The sequence below is a fragment of the Rana temporaria genome, chromosome 1 (genome assembly GCF_905171775.1).
Source record: "Rana temporaria chromosome 1, aRanTem1.1, whole genome shotgun sequence".
Classification (NCBI taxonomy): Eukaryota; Metazoa; Chordata; class Amphibia; order Anura; family Ranidae; genus Rana; species Rana temporaria.
This window is the reverse complement of record NC_053489.1, coordinates 77,673,389-77,695,536: the sequence shown is the minus strand read 5'-3', so window position 1 is coordinate 77,695,536 and position 22,148 is coordinate 77,673,389. Positions and strand designations below refer to the sequence as shown.

At 41.7% G+C, this 22,148-nt stretch overlaps 1 protein-coding gene across 1 annotated transcript in view; it reads right to left on the bottom strand.

The window, feature by feature from the left end:
- MTREX (Mtr4 exosome RNA helicase) overlaps positions 1–22,148 on the bottom strand; it is a 116,883-nt gene that overhangs the window by 51,799 nt on the left and 42,936 nt on the right. Inside the window, exons 14-19 of the mRNA XM_040339450.1 lie at positions 20,501–20,602; positions 19,974–20,099; positions 12,256–12,406; positions 10,150–10,322; positions 5,846–5,914; positions 1,823–1,951 (exon numbers count right to left, since the gene is read on the bottom strand). Coding sequence (XP_040195384.1) covers positions 1,823–1,951; positions 5,846–5,914; positions 10,150–10,322; positions 12,256–12,406; positions 19,974–20,099; positions 20,501–20,602 — 750 coding nt within the window. The remainder of the gene's footprint in view (positions 1–1,822; positions 1,952–5,845; positions 5,915–10,149; positions 10,323–12,255; positions 12,407–19,973; positions 20,100–20,500; positions 20,603–22,148) is intronic.

Here is a 22,148-nt window from a genome sequence, read left to right as displayed (position 1 = left end):
ACCAGATTTTGAACTCTCCAGTTTTTGTAAAATTAACCCCCATGTGTCAGCACAGTGGTTCAATAATTAGCAAATGTGACTTGCAGCACTTCGGGTCCTTGGCTTGAAACTATCTGAACAAAGTTGGAGTGTTCTCCCTGTGCTTCCCTGGCATACTCCAGTTTCCCAAAAAGCTCCAAAAGACATGCTGGCAAGTTACTTGGCTCCTATCTGAATTAGTATGTTTGTTTATGTGTGTATGTGAAATAGGAACCTTTAAACGTATACGCTCCTTGAGGGCAGGAACGCATGTGAATGTATGGTATTGTAAATATTGTAAATTTAGTACCCTTTTAACTTTTTGCCAAGCAATAAGTTCACCTTTCGTAAAATGTTACACCTATATTCAAGGTGTACTGTAACATGTAACTAACGTGTTACTGTTGTACTGGCCCCCACACCTCCCCGCCCGAGCCTCCAGCCACGTCATTCATTTAAAAAGTTCTGTGAATGTGAAAACTACAGTTACCAACAGCAAAGGCTGTCAGCTTGTAGTTCCCAATGAACTTTCAGGGCGCTGTTGAGTGCTCTGGTAGTTCGATTCTTCCTGTCAAGTGTGAAACTGCCCGTCCGTACGATGTACGGGCAAACAGCTTACACTGACAGTCTCTAGGTTTCCTGCATGGCACTTGCTTTACAGGCTCCTATATAAAAAAATATAAAAAAAAAAACGACGACAACCTAAATGCAAAACATTTACCCGACATTAAAAATTGGTGGACAGGCAGTATTTTTAAAGCAGGAGAGACATGCTTTGTCTCTTTTGCATTAAACCGTCTTACCTATACCTGTCCACTCCAGTACAGTAAGCTGCACAAGTGAAGGTCACTGTACACCTTTGGCAATGTGAATCTGTTAATGAATACAAATATAAATCAGTGCAATGATCCAGCACTATATTGTAAAAAAAATACCTGCGGTAGAAACAGCAGCTGTGCACTATAACCCAGGCACAAAAACAATATAAAAAAGCGCAGCGCCTAATGAATAAAGTGCAATCTGTGTATTACAGTGTATGTGGTAAATGAAAAAATATGCAATAAAAAAAAAAAAAAAAAACACAAATAAAGTGCAATCAATTGTGCATAACAGAAAATAAATATAGGCTGAAGATGAGTCTCAAGCATGTAGAATGGTGTCGTATAAAAAATAAAAAATAAAAAAATAAAAAAAAAAGTGCAGTTCCCTGCAAAAATTCAGATAAATCCTAAGTCCATATGCAAAGTCCATAGAGAAAGGTGTGTTTAAATGATGATTAAAAACCCAATGGTGTGACACCCATCACCAAAAGGCTGAAATTGAGGCTTACAAGAAATCCGGCGACCCCCCTTACTCAGGGAGGTCCTACAACACTTGACTGGATCTGTGATGCACTGAAGGGAAGCCCGGATTTTCTCTCGGGTATCCTTGGTTGGTATACCAGAAGGCTCTCGACAGATCAGGAAGTGGTACCAAAAGACCATCAATACACCACAATGCTTGGATGAATTGAAGAAGCAAAGGCAGGTGTTGACGGTGCTTGGTAAGCACTCTATGACCCAGCACTATTCCTCTCAATGCACGACAGCAGCCGTGCATACATGGTGGTTGCTGGTGTGAATGAGCCCCTTTTTTGTTGCAATGACCTATGCTTCTGCTGGTTATGTTTATCAAGCTAAAAATGAACATGTAGTGTGGAAATCTCTCAAAGACAACACAGGGGACAACAAAGTGCAACATCCCAATATACTGTATATTCTGTAAAATGTGGATAACCTCACACCATATTCTATGAAACACAAACCTGCATCTCTCCCTTTTCATCTGGCATTGCTGGCTTTGCAGCCTCTGTCGCAGAATTTTTAAGGCTCTCTTTACTGCAGTTTAGCAAAACTTCCACCACATAGATTGGATCCAAGTCTCCAGTATTTGGCTGAGGAAGAGGAAAAAAAAAACGTAATGCTATATATAAAACTTGTAAAATGCCATACTAGTAACATTTGCAGAACAGTATTTATTCGGTAGGTCAGTTTTGCGAAGGCCATTCTCCTCCAGATGTGTAACAAGCAAATGCAAATCTGCCAACCAGTAGGAAAGATCACAGGTCCTATTATTTCTCTGGCATGGCAGAGCCAGCTGCTAAGAAAACCTGTGCTTGCTCACCACTCCTTCAGGAGATCTTCCAAAAAAGCAAACGTGTTCAAGCAACTTGTCAGTCTTGGTGAACACTGCTCCCAGCACACCAATGGGACCTGAATATGCCACAATTGTCAGTTTACTTACAGAAGATTTTTGGTCATGATATAAGCCACCAGCATACTTCTATAACATGACGAACATTGATTCACAGGCTCTTTCTATGCTCCAAAGCAAATCATATTTTTAAGAACATTTGTTTCTATCAGGTTTCATGAAATATTTACAATTTATAGCTAGTGCCTTTCCACATGTACAGTAGACAAAAGGCTTTATCACGCTGCTTTGTTGGGAAAACACAGTAAAAACACCTATGTATTTTTGGTGCGTTTTCTGGTTGCCCGACTCCAATCATGCACCCGTGAAAAAAAAAGTGCACCAAAAACACAACCGTGGCTCTTTCCATTCATTTCAATGGGGAGGTGTGTTTCTGGTGCATTATTCAACCACGCACCAAAAATTCAACATGAAGGACTTTTAAATATGCACCTCAGTGCATCGATGCGAAGAGCTACTTCGCTTTTAAAGGGATACTTTTTTCATTTGTTTTTGTTCCGCTAACACCAAAAATGCATTAAAATCTGATCAGTGTGAAAGGGCCCTGAACTGTACTGCTTTTCTGAAATGGCCTGCTAGCAGAGCTAAAGTGAAAAGGACTATGCTAAATGATCAGGATTTTTTTTAATTTTTATACGGTTTTAATGTTTAATTTTTATCAATTGTTGCATGTCAATCCTGCTATTCTCTTACAGACTCTTTGCAACCACTTCCTGGCTTAATGTATTCACTTAACGCCTCATACACACTGGTTTATTGTAAAATGCGGTTTCTCCCGACAGGAAAAAAATTAAAATCAGAGTTAAAAAAAGTATTAAATATGATTTTTTTTAAATGACTAACATTTTTAAATGACATACAAATTTTAGTGGTTGGGTTACATAGACAACTAAGACAGCACAATTTTTCCCATATAACAGCATTTCGCCCCATGTACTATGTAATGCAAACACTGAAGCCAGTGCAGAAAAAAAAAGTCATGCCTCTGAACTGTGTGGAACACAGAATTTACAAAATCCAGATAATAGGAGCCCGGCTTTGTTATTGATTGTGTTTTTCCATGTTCATACAAAACATTACATAGTGTATTCGATCACTGCCTATAATGCTAAACCTAATCTACTGCACCCTGCCAATGGGTATGTTAACATTTGGCACCAATTACAAAAGTAAAAAAAAAAAGAAAACATTCACACATTCCATCACCTTCTTGTTTATGTCACATGGGAATAGATGGACCATTACACATAAGACAATTTCCTACAAAAATTTTAATAAAAAAAAAAAAAAAAGTACGTATTGACATTCACAGATAAACATGAAATTATTTTGTAAATGAGTAATAACAGTGAAATTGGCAGCAAAGACAGTGTTTCATTGTACAACGCAGGACACTGAATATCTGATATTCATGACTACTTGGGTTATGCGGCCACCCTCATGTGGACACCTCTTGCAGGGTTGACAGATACGGACCGTGCCCGCATATGTATTAATGCCTATATCGGTGGACACCTGCACATGAGTAATGCGATTTTAATAAAAAGAAGGATTTTTTTTAAAAAGGATTTTATGCCAGGCTGCACTTCTTTTCCATATATTTTTACTTTCATGGAGACACTGGTCGGCAATAGCAGAGGCTCTATGGGAACCATCTAAGGCCCCGTACACAGGACCGGATCTATCCGCTGAAACTGGTCTGACGGACAGTTTCAGCGGACAGATCCGGTCGTGTGTAGGCCCGACCGGACCCGATTCCCGGCCGAACGGACTTTTTCCAGCGGACTAAAATTTCCTAGCCTGCTAAGAAATCTGTCCGCTGAAAACCTGTCCATCGGACGTGTTCGGTCGTCTGTACAGACTCACCGGACACGCCCGACCGCCATCCCTCGCATGCGTCGTACTGATTCGACGCATGCGTGGAAGCTTTGAACTTCCAGGGCCGCCCCAGGGTGCAATGCTCTGTGAAGGTGGCTATTCACACTCCTCCACTCCTGTGTTCCATATGGTTTAATCATCAGCAGGCAGACACACCATCAGACAGAAATCCGCGCGTAAACAATACGCGGGGACGTGGCTGCGTCCCCGCGTATTGTTTACGCACGGATTTCTGTCTGATGGTGTGTACAACCATCAGACAGAAATCTCCGGGCGGACATGTCCACTGAAAACGGTCCGGCAGACCGTTTTCAGCGGACTGTCCGTCCGTGTGTACGGGCCCTAACACAGATCCCAAGAGTATTGCACCTGGTAAAGCCTGTCTGCCTGCTGATGATTAAACCATATGGAACACAGGAGTGGAGGAGTGTGAATAGCCACCTTCACAGAGCATTGCACCCTGCAGAGGGAAATACCTGTTTACTGGTTATCATATAGGGGTGTTGGATAATATATTTATAGCTAATAATTGTTTGGTAGAGGTTTGAGATCACCACATTAATTTTTATATATTTTCACTTAGCGCTGTCACTTTATATTTTTTGCTTGATTGCGGTTCCTCAATTTGATAGCAACTGGATAGCATCAATCATTAGTACCACTTTGGCACAGTCCTCTTCACTTTTTATATCAAGGATGCTTACCTACACATCCCGATTCTCTAGTCTCACCAGTGCTTTTTGTGTTTTGCAGTGGAGGAGCAGCACTGTCTGTTTGTAGCATTTACCATTCAGCTTATCCATGGCCCCCCCAGGGTGTTTACAAAAATGTTGGCTCCGGTTCTAGTGTTGAGGACCTGGGGTAGCCCCATTTGGGGGGGGGGGGACATGAAGGACCTGCTCCTCAGGAAGCAAACAGATGCTGAATGCCCAGAAGACAGTTTGGGACCTGATAAAATTCAGTTTGGTGGTGAAGCGTCAGAAGTTGGCCTAGGTTCTGACTCAAAATTTAAAGTACATAGGCTTAATCTTTGATACGGCTCAGGTGAAGGTACTGCTCTTGCAAAAAAATGCATGTCTCTTCAATCCCAAGTGAAGTCCTTAGGAATGTTAAAAATCCCTCGATTCAGATCTGAATGAAGATGCTAGGGAAGATGGTAGCTGCATTTGATGTGGTTTCCTATGCCCTATATAACTCCAGAGCTACCAAGCTCAAATTCCAATGTGTAACAATTGTCAGAAGTCCTTGGATCTACTGATACATCTGACTCCTAAGACTTGATCAGCTCTGGAATGGAGTACATCTATACAGATGCCGGATACCAGGAAATAGTTTCCCTTTGATGTGGACGGTATTGACAACTGACCCCAGCCTGTAGGGCTGGAGAAATGTTCTGGAGAACCTCTTGATTCAGGGAACATGGTTGTCAAAGGAGCAGAAGCTGCTGATCAACATCATGGAACTTCCCGTGATTGGGATTATGACTAAGCAAAGTATTCCTTTCTTTTTGCCAGCGTCTATCTGAATATGGCAGCATAGCCTAAGCAGTGATGAAAATCAACTACTCTATGTCCTGTGATATATTTCAAGAAGAGTAGTTTACACTCCGACACCATAATTGACCACAAATGCTAGTTGAACAAAAAAAAAAAAAAAAAAAAAAAAAAAAAAAAAAAAAAAAAAAAGAAAAACCTACCTTTACATTTGATTTCCTGGTAAAGTTTACCACTACTCCCCATCCAAAGTCGTTCTCTTCACTCATAACCTGGAAAGAGGATTAATATTTTTGTGAGAATAGGCTGTTGTATCAAAGATGCATTCAAATTGCCAGCACAGTGACCTGGCATTAGCTATATGGAAAATGTTATTCATTTGTTTTCTCCGATAGTAAACTACTAATAGCTTTAAAGTGGATGTAAACCCTCTCCTATACCCAGTGAAGTGAAGAGCCTCAGAGGATACACAGCAATGAAACAAAATATCCCTACATAATTTTTACATGCATATCTGTCGTCTTTCCCTTTCAATATACTTTAGAATCCTGACATGGCGTTAGAATTTTTACTTCCTCATTTAGTAGTAGGAGTGGACTTTTGTCATACACGGGAGACAGCTGGTTGAAGCAAAGGCACACACCCGCACTCCATATAGGCAGAAGAACGAAGATACTTGCAGAGCTGTGCCGTGACAAGCTCTCTGCCAATCTATTTATAGCAACCTCCCTCTACACAAATTTCAGGCTGCTTTTATCAACTGTCTGAGAACTTGTCAGAAGTCATCATGCCGATAACAGAGGAACGAAAACAGCAGAAAGACACTGGACTTAGTGCTGTGGAGAGAGATAAGTAAACACTGCAGATATGAGTGCCCATGTCAAATTTCATGAAATTGGGTTTACATCCACTTTAAGGAAACAAATGAAGGTAGGTTTAGCAACTGTGTAGACCTGTGATAGAATTGGAAACCCAGCGTGGCAGAGAATCTCAATGCTTTTGGGACTTCTGTTGAGCTATGTGGACTAAACTATACAAATAAACTCCTGAATCCTGTACTGACCGAATAACCATGGAGGATTCATTCACATTCTATTTCAGGGTTACAGAGCTTTGTATGTGGTGAATAAATCAGTGAGGACATCAGCCACCCAGCTACAGGAGTAGTTCACAACACCTACACTAAGACGTGTAACCAATCTATGGCAGCAGCTGTGCAGAGCATTGTTGGACACCATCAACAGTTAAATGACAAAAACATTCATACTGAGTAACTGGTGAATGAGAACCATCTACATTACACAGCTGGCCTACACAGATTTCCAACTGACAGCTAGGAGATAAAAGGATCTATAAGAAACACTTAACATATGACAAGTGAAGTTTATAAAGAAAGCGATGACCATAAATTTGAAGAAAGTAAATCTAAGACATTAGCAAGAGAAGTTATTTCACTGCATCATTGGGTTGAAATGCTTAAAGCGGTAGTAAACCAGCTGAATTAAAAAATTTTTAACCCTGTAAAGCAAAAGGCATAACTAGCTCATTATGAAATACTTACCTTAGAACGAGGCATCAGTAACTTACCTGGTCCACGCTGAGGGAGAGGACGACATCTTTCCTCGCCATGTCTTCCGGATATCGCGGCTCCAGCGCTCTGAGTGGCTAGAGCCACGATGTCGTCACTCCCGCGCATGTGCGTGGGAGACTTCTTTCCAGCAAAGTCCGGCGGCTGCCAGGTCTTGAGCTGAAAATCCCCTGTGCGCATGCGCCACTGCAGTCAGGGGCTCATTGCGAGTGAAATATCTCTTAAACCGTAAAGGTTAGGAGATTTTTTTTTACCTACAGGTAAAGTAAAAAAAATAACCATACAACCGCTTTAAAGCGGACTTTGTAATTTTTTCGTCTTTTCATCTATTAAATCTTCTGCCCTTGTTGTTTTAACATTGGATAGTAAAATAGCTGCTATGGCAAGACCATTATATTTTAAATATGAATTTTAAAAAAGGGAAAAAAAAATGTGTAATTAGGATAATCAACGTCTTTTAATGTTGTTTATTCTTATTGCCTTGTTTCCACTGAACGGAACGGTTCGGGTCAGTATGTTTGGAACAGTTTAGAATGGACCGGTCTATTCTCGTGAGTGTTTCCACTGCAAATCGGAACGTCGGGACCATACAGGATTTAGGAGAAATGCCTAGTGCGTCCACCAATCAGTGAGATGTATTTGTAGGTCCGCCCTAATGGAACCGTTCCATTTCTATGGCCCCACATCTGAAGTAGGACCCAGAATGGTCCGGTACGGTTCGCTTTTATGGCACGCTTTCATAATGGAAACACCCAAAATAGCGTACCGAACCGAACCGATCCGCTCAGTGGACACGAGGCATAACTGATCTATCGTTTTAAATCATGACCCCTTACAAAAAAGGACAAAAGAATTTGGTCGATTGAGATGCCCCAAGTGAAAAACGAAATTAGACAAAATACCAAAGCAGACAATGAGGCAGATCCTGGATTTGGCACTCACACAAGACAACATTTATGGCACGGGTGCAATAGTCTGAGCTTTTACAGAGCATGGGCAAGACCGGTCTTTAACCTTTTAGCTTTGGGGGAATCCTTTTTGGTTCTCTGGAAACTCAGAATGCTACTCCTTATAGACCACTAAAGATTATTGGCGTCATGCAGCTCACTCTTGGAACCATGCTGGCACCATCAAATGTGAAGTAAATCAGCCACAGCAACTTCTGGAAAAACTCTGCTTGAAAACAGATACTCCACACTAACTAGATGGGCAATTTATGAGTGAACTACAGTGAGAAAAAGAATCAGAACATAGAAGGGGTCTAGGTTGGAACGGAGCGACAATAAATCAAGAAAACTTGACAAAACCCTGACATCACAAGGTACATGAGGGAAAATTGTGAAAAGTTCTCAGGTGTAAATATCTTAGCAAATAACCAAAGACACTGCATCATTACCCACAACTGCTGGTGTCACAAAACGGTTATATAGTGCACATGGCTGGTAAAGAGTGACAAACACCATCCAAAGGGGCTACTGCATAGTACCAAAAGGGACACATAAGTATTACAACTTCACACCTGACTACTGGAGCGCACCAGACTAATACATAGCGCCCCTCTCAGCTTCTGTAGAGCAGCACACAATTACATATGGCTCTTGGACTACACAACACCGCCACTTATGGCTGCTGGAATTGCTCAATACCAGCAACCTTCAAAGAACCATCAGATCGCTTTTATTTTAGGGGTGAGAGGCAATAAAACCCAAATTCATTATGGACTGCTCAGCGAAAACCTATAAACTTTTATAAATGACTAATGGAAAAGCCATAAAATTGTTATTCTTCTGGCAGCAAAACAGAGTGACAACATTAAGTTGAAAAAAAGCTGGGTAACAGCTGCCTGGCATAAGAAAAGATGTTAACACATTTCACTGTACAGTTACATTCCATTAGCCCCATATAAAAATCACTGTCATGCCAAGTATGCAATTATCATTTTTTGGACACTTGCAAACACAAGACGACTTGAGGAAGCGTCAGTCTCTGACTCATGACACTGCAGCTTTCTGCGTATTAAATGTGAAAACCACAAATTCCCAGATCTAACCTAATTTTATTCTGATGCATTCACCTTCACCCAGTAAACGATTTGGAAATTCTAGGCAATGAATACTGAGCATGTTATATGTATGGACACAACTACCTTTTATCCATCTAGTTTATTTCATCCTGTAGTAAATTAGACTTATGATAATTAAGGCTCGTACACATGATCGGATATTCCAACAATTGTCCGATGGGCGTGTTCTGGCGGACAATTGTTGTCGGAATTGCCCACAACAAATGTTGGATGGTCATGATCTCAAATAGTCCAACAAAACAGACTAAAATCCAGAGTACAAACACGCATGCTCAGAACCAATGCTAGCCATCAGACGTTGGCTGAAGTTGCCAAAATGGTGGCGCTAAAGAGCAGAACATCGTAGTTTTGTGTATGTTGGCTGAAAAAGTTCTGCCTTCTGTATGCAGAACAAGTTCACGGCCAACGCCCTTCGGAACAAAATTCCACGTATTTGTCCGATGGAAGTCTGATCGTGTGTATGAGGCTTTATCGGCTGAGTGGTAGAACAGCAATTCAAATCACATACCAAACATTTTCAAAGTAGCTATATTGCCAAATTAAAAACCAGTTCCCTATAAATGTAGTACTTCTCCAAACTAGTGTTTTTGCCTGAATACTGGACGATTGTCTTTGGGATAGGGGTCTCCCACCCAGTTGCACGGATCTCTGTGAAAGTGAAAACCACTGGCCAAATGTACAATCCCTTGTAATAGGAGATTATGATAGTGGAGGATGAAAGACAAAAAAAGTATTTAAACTGTCCGAGGCAAACATGCACGTTTTTGGTTTTTATTCCTCTCACATGACATACCGCGACACATCTACCTATATTTAGTTATTGCACACAGTTTTACCTTAACTAGCCTCCCTGGCTGCAGAAATGGCAGGCAATACTTGGGTTTGTGAATGTATTCTCCAATCTCCTTGCCAAGTTTGGCAAGCTGCTGACGAATTTTGTAGTACGTCACAACACTCTCCTCATTGGGGATCTGTATACCATTGTACTGCTGCTCTAATGTCTTCACTTCTGTAAATGAAAAAGAATGATCATAGATTTAGATGCCATTGTTCATACTACACAGGAAAATTGTGGTGCATTTTTTTTAGCAAGTAAACACTTTGTTACATTTGACAGAGTTAAAGGGGTTGTAAAAAGTAAACTTTTCCTAAATAGCTTCCTTTACCTTAGTGCAGTCCTTCACTTACCTTATCCGATTTTGCTTTTAAATGCCCTTATTTCTTCTGAGAAATTCTCACTTCCTGTTTTTCTGTAGGTTAACTCCACACAGTAATGCAAGGCTTTCTCCCTGGTGTGGATTGTCGTGCTCGCCCCCTCCCTTGGACTACAGGAGAGTCAGGACGCCCACTAACACACAGCTCCTTTCTCTATCTGCAATGTAGAGTGTCCTGACTATCCTGGGAGAAAGCCTTGCATTACTGTGTGGAGTTATAGACAGAAGAACAGGAAGTGAGGATTTCTCAGAAGAAATAAGGACATTTAAAAGCAAAATCGAAGGATGAGGTAAGTGAAGGAGGACTGCACTAAGGTAAAGGAAGCTATTCAGGAAAAAAGAAATTGTACCTTTACAACCCCTTGGGGGGGAACACCGGCAAGACAAAAAGGCATAATGAGCTAGTATGCATCGCTGATGACGGTGTATACAGTAAATATCTCCTAAACTATAAACATTTAGGAGATATTTACAGTACCTATAGGTAAGCATTATTATAAGCTTACATAAAGGTACAAACAAACCAGTGAAGTTTAGTTCCTCTAATGTTGGACAAGACTTTCCTTATTTGCATTACAGTATTTCATGTACAGAGTGTATAGGCCGTTTCTGCACCCATCTACTAGGACGCAAAATTAAAGTCGAGCACAAAGGGAATACAGAAGACACTGGCATAGCGAACAGAGTTCAGAAAGAAAATTAAGCAAGACTCACTCTACTACTTATTGTAGACAGAAATGGCCTGGTTGGGGCAGGACAGAGATGAGATTTAGTCAGAGGTGGTCAATAGCAGAATACAGAAGAGAAGGTTTGAGGTGGCAAAGGTTTGTATGGGTGATGGTTAGGCAATTGGAAGGAGGGAGGGAGAGAGGGAGAGGGAGGAGAGGGAGACTCATCATTTAGGTAAGACGTCACGAGTTACCGAAAGAAGGCGAACGTCGGTGTGCAGGCGCTGTATATAGAGCTGACTCACAGTCCGGCTTCTTTCGGCAACTCCTGACGCGCTGTATGCAACGGTCGGAAGCTTGTCAATCAATTAGGAACGCCCAGTCTCGCAGAAGACATACCCGGAAGCGGCGGTGAAAAAACGGTATGTACGGGGATAAAAATAAAAAAAAAGCAGATCGGCATTCTGACAACTCGGCTGAATGTAATGTTAAAAAATTTTTTTTGGGTGAACCCCCGCTTTAAGTGGTTCTTAATGCATTAAGATAAAAAAAAAAAAAAACCCTCATACTTACCTGAGCCCCATCTCTCTCCAGCGATGTCCACAAGTTCCTTGGCCATCCGGGACTCTCCTCCTGATTGGCCGAGACACAGCAGCGGTGCCATTGGTTCACGCTGCTGTCAAAGTCAGTTAGCCAATCAGGATAGAAAGGGTGGGGCCCAACTGTGTGGGGGCACAAGACAGGAAGGAGGGGCCAGGAGAGCCATAGAGGGACCCAAGAAGAGGAGGATGAGGGCTATGTGCAAATCCACTGCACAAAAGTTGCAAGTATAATGTTTGTTATTTTTAGAGGGGGAAAAACTACTTTAAAATCACTTTAACTCACACCATGGCCCACAGATTTACCCACCGAGGACAGCCAGTCCTGCAAAGCCATTCCTCTTTGCAGGTCGTGTGGCCACCATCATCATCATATACTAGATAATCTCCAATAAAAGGATTATCTGGTCATTTTTGATTCATACTGAACTGCTGTAAAACAGGTCATTGTGAAAACTTACTATCAGCTACTCCCGGAATAGCCCGGTAATGCTGGAACTGGTAGAAAGATTTCTCCAACATGTACTCGGGGTTAATTTCTTCCACTCGCAGGAGGTTCAGCACCATGTTGTATGTGAGATGGAAAGCACTGTTCAGAGGATCAGCTGTACCCTGGGGAGACAAGAAGAGGAATAAGAAGGATGATCAGACAAAGTAAGAACATAATATATTTAAGTCCATAAAACCGCTATTCCCAGCTTAAAAATCAAACACCAGGCGATCAATTTAGGCATTGTTCACAATTTCCAATACTAGGGTCAGCCAGAGACAAAATTATAAGGCCACCTGAACCAGACTTCTGAGTGGCCTTTTCTTTAACCTTCTTATGCCACTAGGATGTTATGATTAAATTGGAACTCAAGACAACCTGTAAATAAATGGAAAATTAGGATTTGTGGGTTACTAATGACTACTTTGGTTTTGCTGCTACCTTCAGGATAATAGACAAAAAAAGAAAAAGGCAGGAAACCCCACACAAGAAGTATATGTACTTGTACTGAGTACTTGTGTTAAAAAGTACCCTTTTCTCTCTGTATTTGCTTCCTTCATGTGAAATCCCCGATGTTCCTGCCAGTTTCCCTGCTTTCCCCCCCATTTCAAACTGCCCATGCTAGGCATGAGAGCACATCCATCCCAATATGGTCCGTTTTCTGGTTGTTCTCCAATGGCCAAGACAAATCTTTTGCCTTTCATTTCTATTTAGATGGAATAGGTTGTTTTACAATGTAAGAATTTACCTATACTTCAATGTGGAGGCTCCTGCATGGCTGTACAGGCCTGAAGCAGCATGCTGCCAGATTGCTGAGCCATTCTATGTTTCAGTACAACGTTTGCAGGGATACCAGGAGCTATGGATGCATGCGTTTCCATGCCCGGGGTACATGTAAATTGGCAGTCATGAGCAATGACAGCATGCACCCCTTTCGCTCTCTATACAGAAAAAGGTCTACTGTCATCTAGTAGTACAGTTCCTCTTGGCTTTAGCAGCCAATCCAGAAGAAATTCCCCTTTGCCCCATTCGGGGTGTTCAGAGCCAGGTAGGAAATACTAGACATCACAGGCTCTATAAAGATTTCCTTTCCCATATTTATCCAAGGACATTACCCAAGCACACCATCTTAAATTGGAGGCTTGGCTTCCCTGGAAGGGCTTATGCCTGGGCAAGGTTTTGTGTCTTTTGTCAATGTCCACTCACTCATGAATATGAAGCTCTCCATGTCCTGTGATGTACAATTAAAAGAAACACATGTTTATAGTTCCTTCTGCCAAATGATGTGTGGTTTTATCCAACCATTTCTGCTGGTCAGGAAGGTCACTATGTTTTTCGCTCATTTAGCATTACTGCCTTCTGGGCCAGGCGGACAGTGGAGACACCCAATCAGGAGCTACATTTGTCACCTTTAAGGCTGCACAATGTACAAAGTTGCTGGCTGTACAGAATTACAGATCTTCTGGCAGGTAGGATGGTAGACATATTGTGTGTTTAGCCATTTGTCTGGTGTCATGCTTCCATGGTTCACAAATATCTTTCTTTCCTTCTCCGAATAGGAAATACATTTTGGCATTAGCCCTGTACAGACCGGGGGTTCTTCTGGCATTAAAAACATATCTAAATACGGGAAAGAACACACTGAACTTTTCATCCAAAATTATTAATAAGTTGCACTCGCATAAAAAAAGTGTTCTCAGGCATATACGCGGCTGTGACGATTGTCAAATCGCGGAACTGTACAGCAGGTACAGGAACTCAGCTGAGCTCCAGTATGGATTGCATTACCAGGCTTGGATATCAGACTCACCCCAGGGCTAAAAACACTCTGTTCCCTAGACCTCTCCTCGTGGCCAGCCAAACCTGATCACCGAGTACTAGGTTGGGGCTCTCCCAAAGGGCCCCCCAGGCAGGGGAGGAAGGAACCCAAGAGTCAAGCGTTTTTTTTTTCTCTAGCCAGCACAGTGCGCAAAAACGAAACACCAAAAGTGATCTAAAAGTGCACGTTAATAAAAGCAAAAAAGTGCACTAGGGTGTGTCAAATTGTCCTCTCCAAAAGTAGAAGGGCCCAAAAGATATCGACACAAGTTAAAAGAAACTTCATGGCCACGTCAAAACAATGAACCAATCACTGCATTCACAGCCAAAAAAGCCTTCTCACACACACACACACACACACACACACACACCAATGCGATCCCCTTGTTTTCCCAAGGAAAGAGAAAGTTACACTGCTGTACTTTTAGCACACGGATCATAAAGACCAAATATGAGCAGTACACTGAAAGGTTTTACATGAATATGGAGTGTGCGTCTGAAGGCCAGATGCTGCCACTGCAAAAATGCCTCCCACAGCTTGGCATTCCCAATGTTCTTTCCATTAGAGAAAAGAAGCAACAAAACAAAGTATTATTATTCCCTGCAGAATAGGTCATGAAATGCTTAGCTTTCAAATAGTCTTCTGGTTTCACAACAGAAAGAAACATATTTTCAGTGAACTTGTGAAGCGGGGTGAGGAAATTTGAAAAAGGTCACAACATTTATAAAAAAAAAAAAAAAAAAAAAAAAGATTCTAGCATTGTAAGGTGAAATGAAAGGTCTTCTACAAGCTTTGTAAAAATAAAAGTTCAGGATACAGAGACAATGGGAGTGTTCACACCTGACCGCACATGCTCTGTTGTACATGTACAAGGGCAGTCTGATGCGTTGCTACAATACTTCAGTTTACTTTTTTTGTAACTTTATTGAAATGTCACAAAATGACGTCATCTAACGCTATGCATTGCAGCATGTTGCGACGTGAAGTGCTGCTTAAAATGCAGGTTTCATTTTTACACAGTGCAAATCACCAAATATGTGAACAGGATATATAGAAAACAATTGCTGTCCACATGCCCTTGTGTTGAGCTTGCATTGATCTATACAGGTCAATACAGCTTAACGGAACAAACCCTGTTAAGCGAACACATTCTGATCATTGCGAGCTACCATTTCAGAACTTTCCTTGTGAAACTTACTTGCCTATCATGCTTTTCAAGATCTGACTCGGCACAAGTATAGAGATAAGCAATTTTAACACTTGCCTCCTCATGTGCCATATGTTTGTTCTTGTCCACACTTTTCCAACACTTGTCACTTTAGCTTGCAGACAGCTGTCATTTTTAGTTACAATGAGTCACATTTCAGATCACCAAATGGTTAATTTTTTATATTTAAAATTTTATTTGAAGTGTCAAAAGTGACACTCATGTCTCCAGACAGCAGTGAGCTGTGTAGTAACATACAAGTCCTCACCCTGAACCCACCATCCCCACCGTAAAACTTGGTGGTGGCAGCATCATGTTGTGGGGATACCGTACTTTTCAGCAGGGACAGGGAAGCTGGTCATAGAAAGATAGATGGAGCCAAATACAGGGCAATCTTAGAAGAAAACCTGTTCATCTGCAAAAGACTTAGGTAGGGCCGAAACAACTAATCGATTATGAAATCAATCGATTACAATTTTCATAATTGATTAATCGGCCAGTAACATAATGGGGTTAAAAAAAACTAAAATTAGCCCTTTATAGTACAAAAAAAAAGCAAATCGCTACTGTAAATACACTGTCCCACAGTAAAAAAATTAACCCTTACAGTAGCGATTATTTGCTCTTTGTACTTATTTTTTTAACCCCATTATGTTACTAAACATCTCAGGCCTGGGGTCACACCTCTGTTTTTTGGTGCTTTTTGCAGAAACACACTACAGTTCATTTACATGTTTTCCTATGGAACACGTTCACATCCATGATTTTTTTCAGCTGCTGCGTATTTGGAAAGGGCAAGGACTTAATGCAAAACAGTGCTATTTTTTGGGTTCAATATACTTCAATGGAGAAGCTGCAGAAAAGCATGTAATGTGCTTTTACGGCATGTTGTGTTTTGTAATCTGCCCAACAGATTAAGGCTATTATCCTAAACAATAATCGGCCAACTAATCGATTATGAAAATAATCATTAGTTGCAGCCCTAGACTTAAGACTGGGGCGGAGGTTCACCTTCCAGCAGGACAACGACCCTAAACATACAGCCAGAGCTACAATGGGATGGTTTAGATCAAAGCATATTCATGTGTTAGAATGGCCCAAAGTCCAGAACTAAATCCAATTGAAAATCTGTGACAAGAAAATTGCTGTTCATAGACACTCTTCATCCAATCTGACAGAGCTTGAGCTATTTTGCAAAGAACGGGCAAAAATGTCACTCTCTAGATGTGCAAAGCTGGTAGAGACATCCCCAAAAAGACTTGCAGCTGTAACTGCAGCAAAAGGTGTTTCTACAAAGTATTGACTCAAGGGGGGGCTGAATACAAATGCACACCACACTTGACATATTTGTAAATTATTGTGAACGCCATTTATCTTTTTTTTCCACTTCAAAATTATGTCCCACTGCAGATCTCATACAAGGAGGCAATCCCATCATTTATCCACCCTCCTTTCATGAAATGCTTTCTGTGAACCATTCACAAAATCTAGGCATTCTGTGAATGGATAAGAATAGTGGAGGGGGCTAGCAAGCAGTATTTTTAATGCAGAACATACATACCATACCTCAACAACAAAAGCCTCTTGCTTTCCTGCTTCTTTCGCATTTACACTGAGCTGCACATTCCCAGCTCAGTGTACATTTACGGCATGCCTTGGTGCAAGGATGAATTAACTCTTGTAGGTGTGCGTTCATCCCAAGTCAGCCAATCACACAGGATTATGTTATATGGAAAAGAGTAGTAACCTAGAGCAGCGTTTCTCAACCCCAGTCCTCAAGTACCCCCCCCCCCCCAACAGGTCATGTTATCGTGTTTCCCATTATTTTGCACAGGTAATTTGATCGGTTTCACTGCCTTAGTAATCACCACAGCTGTTTCATCTGAGAGAAATCCTGAAAACATGGCCTGTAGGGGCGCCTTGAGGACTGGAGTTGAGAAACACTGACCTAGAGCAACGATCAGAATTCACCTCTCATTTTAAGGGTTTTAATGCAGATCGAGAGTCAAAAACTGACTAAAAGCAAACTTGAGCTGTGTCAAGGAAAGAATTTTTATTTAATACTCCCACTCCACCCCCATCCTTTCACCACTCTCAGTGGCTGAATGGTGTGGAAGGGGAGCACAGTAAAGATCACCATGATGAATTGGGATATTAAAAAGGGACCTTCTTTCTTTGCCCTGCATTGACAAAGCAGAGATTTAATTTAAAGTTGAGGTCCACACAAATTGAACCTCCGCTTTTCGGAACCCTCCCCAGCTCCGGTGTCACATTTGGCACCTTTCAGGGGGGGAGAGGGTAGAATACAGGTATTTGCACCCACTTCCGGGCATAGACTCGCAGGAGTCACGCCCCTTGCATTCTATGGATGCCGAATTAATGACTCGGGAGCACGCCCGCAAGGTAACCCCCTGGCAGAGCGCTTCATTCATAGGAGTGCAGCTCGGGAGAAAGTCTGCTTGATTGCCCACAAAGCTAGAGACTTGCTATTGGGTGCACTCGGCAGGGAAGAGGAGCCAGGACCATCACCGAGGGACCCAAAAAGAAGAGGATCGATGCTGCTCTGTGCAAAACCATTGCACAGAGCAGGTAAGAATTCATGTTTGCTGTTATTAAAAAAAAAAATCAACCTTTAGAATCACTTTAAGGTTAGAATCCTATGGAACAAACTAATTAGAATAGCATTAAAGTCAAGCCAATATTTATATATATATATATATATATATATATATAAAGCGGAGTTCCACCCATATAAAAGTCAGCAGCTACAACGATGCGGGCGTTCGAAAGCCCTGCTCGTCTCTCCCTCCTCTCTGCAGCATCATGACTGTGGGTGCCCGGCTGTGGCTTCACAGCCGGGCAAGCACTGCGCATGCGCGAGACGCTATTGGCCGAGCAAACATCTGGATTGTCGAGAGGGAGGGGGGGAGAGGTGAACTGAAGTTGCAACAGGTCGTAATGATTTATATTTTCTCCAGTTAGCTATAGACAGAAGTTGATAATTGTTCCTCATCCTATACTCCAAGTCTGGAGAATCAAGCATATCAAGCACACATCTATTCAGCAAAGTCTGCTTTGTCGTATTTACTTTAAAGGCTCCATGCAGTTTGCAGATGATTACTACAAGTGTGAAAAATCATAAAGTTCACAGAGTGAAGTGAAAAATTACTGCAGGATTAGGAGGTAAGAAGGGATTACAGGAGCAAGGCTTGCACATGTGGATATACTAAACTCCAGAGTTCAATATGGTGACTCATACAAACCTGTTGGCAGAGTTCACAATCCCACCTAGTGGTTTTGCCAACAAAAATGTTGTCACAGATTGAGAAAATAATGAGAATAGTATTTTATTAAAACAAGTCTTCAGACAGAAAATCACACATCACCTACAGTGGGAAGATCAGAAAACCCATGCAGGAGAGACTCAACGTTTCTATTTAGTTTGTCAACTTTTCAAAGAAATAGATATCCTGTCACTTACTTTTATCTAAATTTGAGTTGATTCTTCTAGTAATAACGCCACATTGAATCACTCAACGAAGTGTGCCATTGCCTATAGAAAAACTCGCTTACCAGATGGCAAGCAAAACCAGGCATGTGGCTATAGCCCAGCCAGGGCCTTTGCTTGCACAGGTGGTCATGGAATTACGCCCTGGATGCATCGCTGCATTGGTATATCCACACACCGATTCCACCGTTCAGTCCAAGATCGATGAGTTCAGCAACAAACTCGGCATTTACAGTCCTTCGGAATGAAACCCTCCACCTCCACACTGTGACCGGGTGTGACGATGTAATTATTTAGGACAAGTGCCCCATTGCAATTTTCAGATCCTGTGAATAATTGGTGGGTCTGACTTCTCGGTGGGTCTGACTTCAGTGAAGAGAAAAGATCGCCGACAAAGGCTGCAGAGCCTGGGCAGTGGTGTCACCCTTAGGCTTACTATGGAGCATCTGATGTCAGGTGTCCCTTCTCTATATTGAAGCTGACCGCTGGGAGGGCACTTAAATTGGGTAAGTATACGCATCTTTCTTTCACAGGGTAGTAAGACTAGGCTTAGAATGGGGGAGAGAGAAGGTTTTAGTATAGTTAGGAATTGACTGAACTTTTAGTTTAAGGCTGCAACGAAGGAGGGAGATAATCTAGATGGGAAGGATTAGAATCTTGGTCATGTTTCATTACCATCTCTATGCCTATCAGACATAGTTTACCGGAATGTCCAGGCATTACACAAAAAGTATCCTCAAAACTCGCAATCCCCCAAGAGCATGTCCCAGCAGTATTGAGAGATAGATATATCTTATATTCAAAATAAAAAATATATTGATTCTTTAAAAAAATCTACTCAAATTACCGGTACCTATCAAATTTAGCTGATAGCAGGCAATAGACCACTTTGCCCAAGTCTGGGGCATGGGAGAATGAATGTACTGCAAGCGTACTCACCCCAAAAACACACAATTAGGGTCTGGTCAAGGGCAAGTTTTATTGGGATGGAATGTTACTTTAGATCAGCTGAGAGAAGAGTTTCTGAATTGTGAATGAAGACACCTTAACATAAAATATTATCTCTCAATATGTGCTTTACTGCTTCTGCTAAGTATTTCCTTGCTGTGCGAGAGAATTTATACATGCCCCAAAATGAATCCCATAACAGTTTACCTTCAGAAGCATTTTGCCAACCGTTGGGCTCATTTTTTCATCAACCATAAGAATCACAATTCCTCGTTCATCCATGCCACGTCTTCCAGCACGGCCAGACATCTGGATGTACTCGCCCGAGGAGAGCTACACAAAGCACACACAGTGATTGGTGACAATTCAAGGCAAGCATTAAAACAATATTTACATTTCTAATGCCCAGTACACATGGGCCAAATGCCAGGAGACATCGGCCAGTTAAAAAAAAAAAAAAACATCCGACATTCAGCACGTGTGCATGTCAACCGCCTTCTGACGGACGAGCATGCTGGAAAACCAGCAGCTGACTGGCTCCCAATCAGGAGACTCAGCCAATGAGGGGGCCCTCCCCATCATAGTACAACATCTCAGCAGGGGATATTACTGTACTAACGTCAGATTGTTAGTACAACGTCTGGCCGACCAGAGCCGTCACAGTTTTTTCGCTCAACCAGTGGGTTTGAATGAAAAATTATTAGTGTGTACCAGGCTTAACACTTCCAACTCACCCAACGAAAATCTTTCCCATCAAATTTCTGTGCACTGGTGAACAATACGGTCCTGGCTGGCATGTTTATACCCATGGCAAAAGTTTCTGTTGCAAACAAAGCCTGTTGAGAAATCAGAATTTAAGATGTAATTTGCCTTCATAAATGAAAAAGAAGAGGTGGTAAGGTAAAGCAAACGATCACTTTATTAGTGCCCATACGAGCTATGTATACATTCCTCCAATCCTCCCACCAGCAGCAAACAAAATGGATTAGATCTTCAGTATAAAAACAACGAGGTGCGAGAAAGATTCCAAGTGTAGCTCTAACTGTACATAAAGGGTTATCACTTGCCAAGCAGCAAGATTTTTTTTTTTTTTTAAGTCACTGTCTAAAATCTACAGTGCCTTGCAAAAGTATTCACCCCCTTGGCATTTTTTTGTGTTTTGTTCCCTCACAGCCTGGAATTAACATGGGATTGTTTGAGGATTTGCATCAGTTAATTTACAGAACATGCCCACAACCTTGAAGATTTTTTTATTTTTATTGTGAAGCAAACAGGACAAAACAGAAAAAGTCAATGTGCATAACCATTCACCCCCCCCCCCCCCCCTAAATTCAATACTTTGTAGAGCCACCTTTTGCGGCTATCACAGCTCCAAGTCGCTTTGGATAAGTCTCTATGAACTTGCCACATCTCACCACTGGGATTTTTGCCCATTCCTCCTTGCAAAACGACTTTAGCTCCTTAAAGTTGAATGGTTTGCGCTTGTGAACAGCAATCTTTAAGTCTGGACACAGATTTTCTACTGGATTGAGGTCTGGGCTTTGACTAGGCCATTCCAACAGATTTACATGTTTCCCCTTAAACCACTCAAGTGTTGCTTTAGCAGTGTGTTTGGGGTCATTGTCCTGATGGTGAACCTCCATCCTAGCCTCAAATCACATACAGAGTGCTACAGATTTTGCTCAAAAATGTCCCTGTATTTAGCACCATCCATCTTTCCCTCAACTCTGACCAGTTTCCCAGTTCCGGCTGGGATGGTGTTCTTTGGGCGATGTGATGTTTTGAGTTTGCACCAGAGTGACAGAACGTTTTCTTTGATGGCCAAAGTGTTAAATTTTAGTCTCAGACCAGAGCACCTTCCTTCATACATTTTGGGAATCTCCCACATGCCTTTTTCGCAAACTCAAAACATGCCCTTTTGTTTTTTGCTGAAAGGAATGGCTTTCTTCTGGCCACTCTGCCATAAAGCCCAACTCTATGGAGCGTATGGCTTATTGTCATACAGATACTCAACTCTGCAGCTCCTCCAGGGTTACCTTGGGTCTGTGTGTTGCCTCTCGGATTAATGCACTCCTTGGTGTGAAGCAGTCTCTTGGCAGGTTTGCTGTTGTGCCATGTTCTTTACATTGGTTTATGATGCGCCTAGGGATCATCAAATATTTGAATTTTTTTTTTCTTATAACCCAATTCTGACTTGTACTTCAACAACATTGTCCCTTTGTTTGAAGAGTTCCTTGGTTTTCATGGCAGCGTTTGGTTAGTGGTGCCTCTTGCTTAAGTGTTGCAGCCTCTGGGGCCTTTCAAAAAAGGCGTGTACAGTAAAACCTTGGTTTGAAAGCGTTTTGCAAGAGAAGCAAAATTTTTAAATACACTTTGACTTGA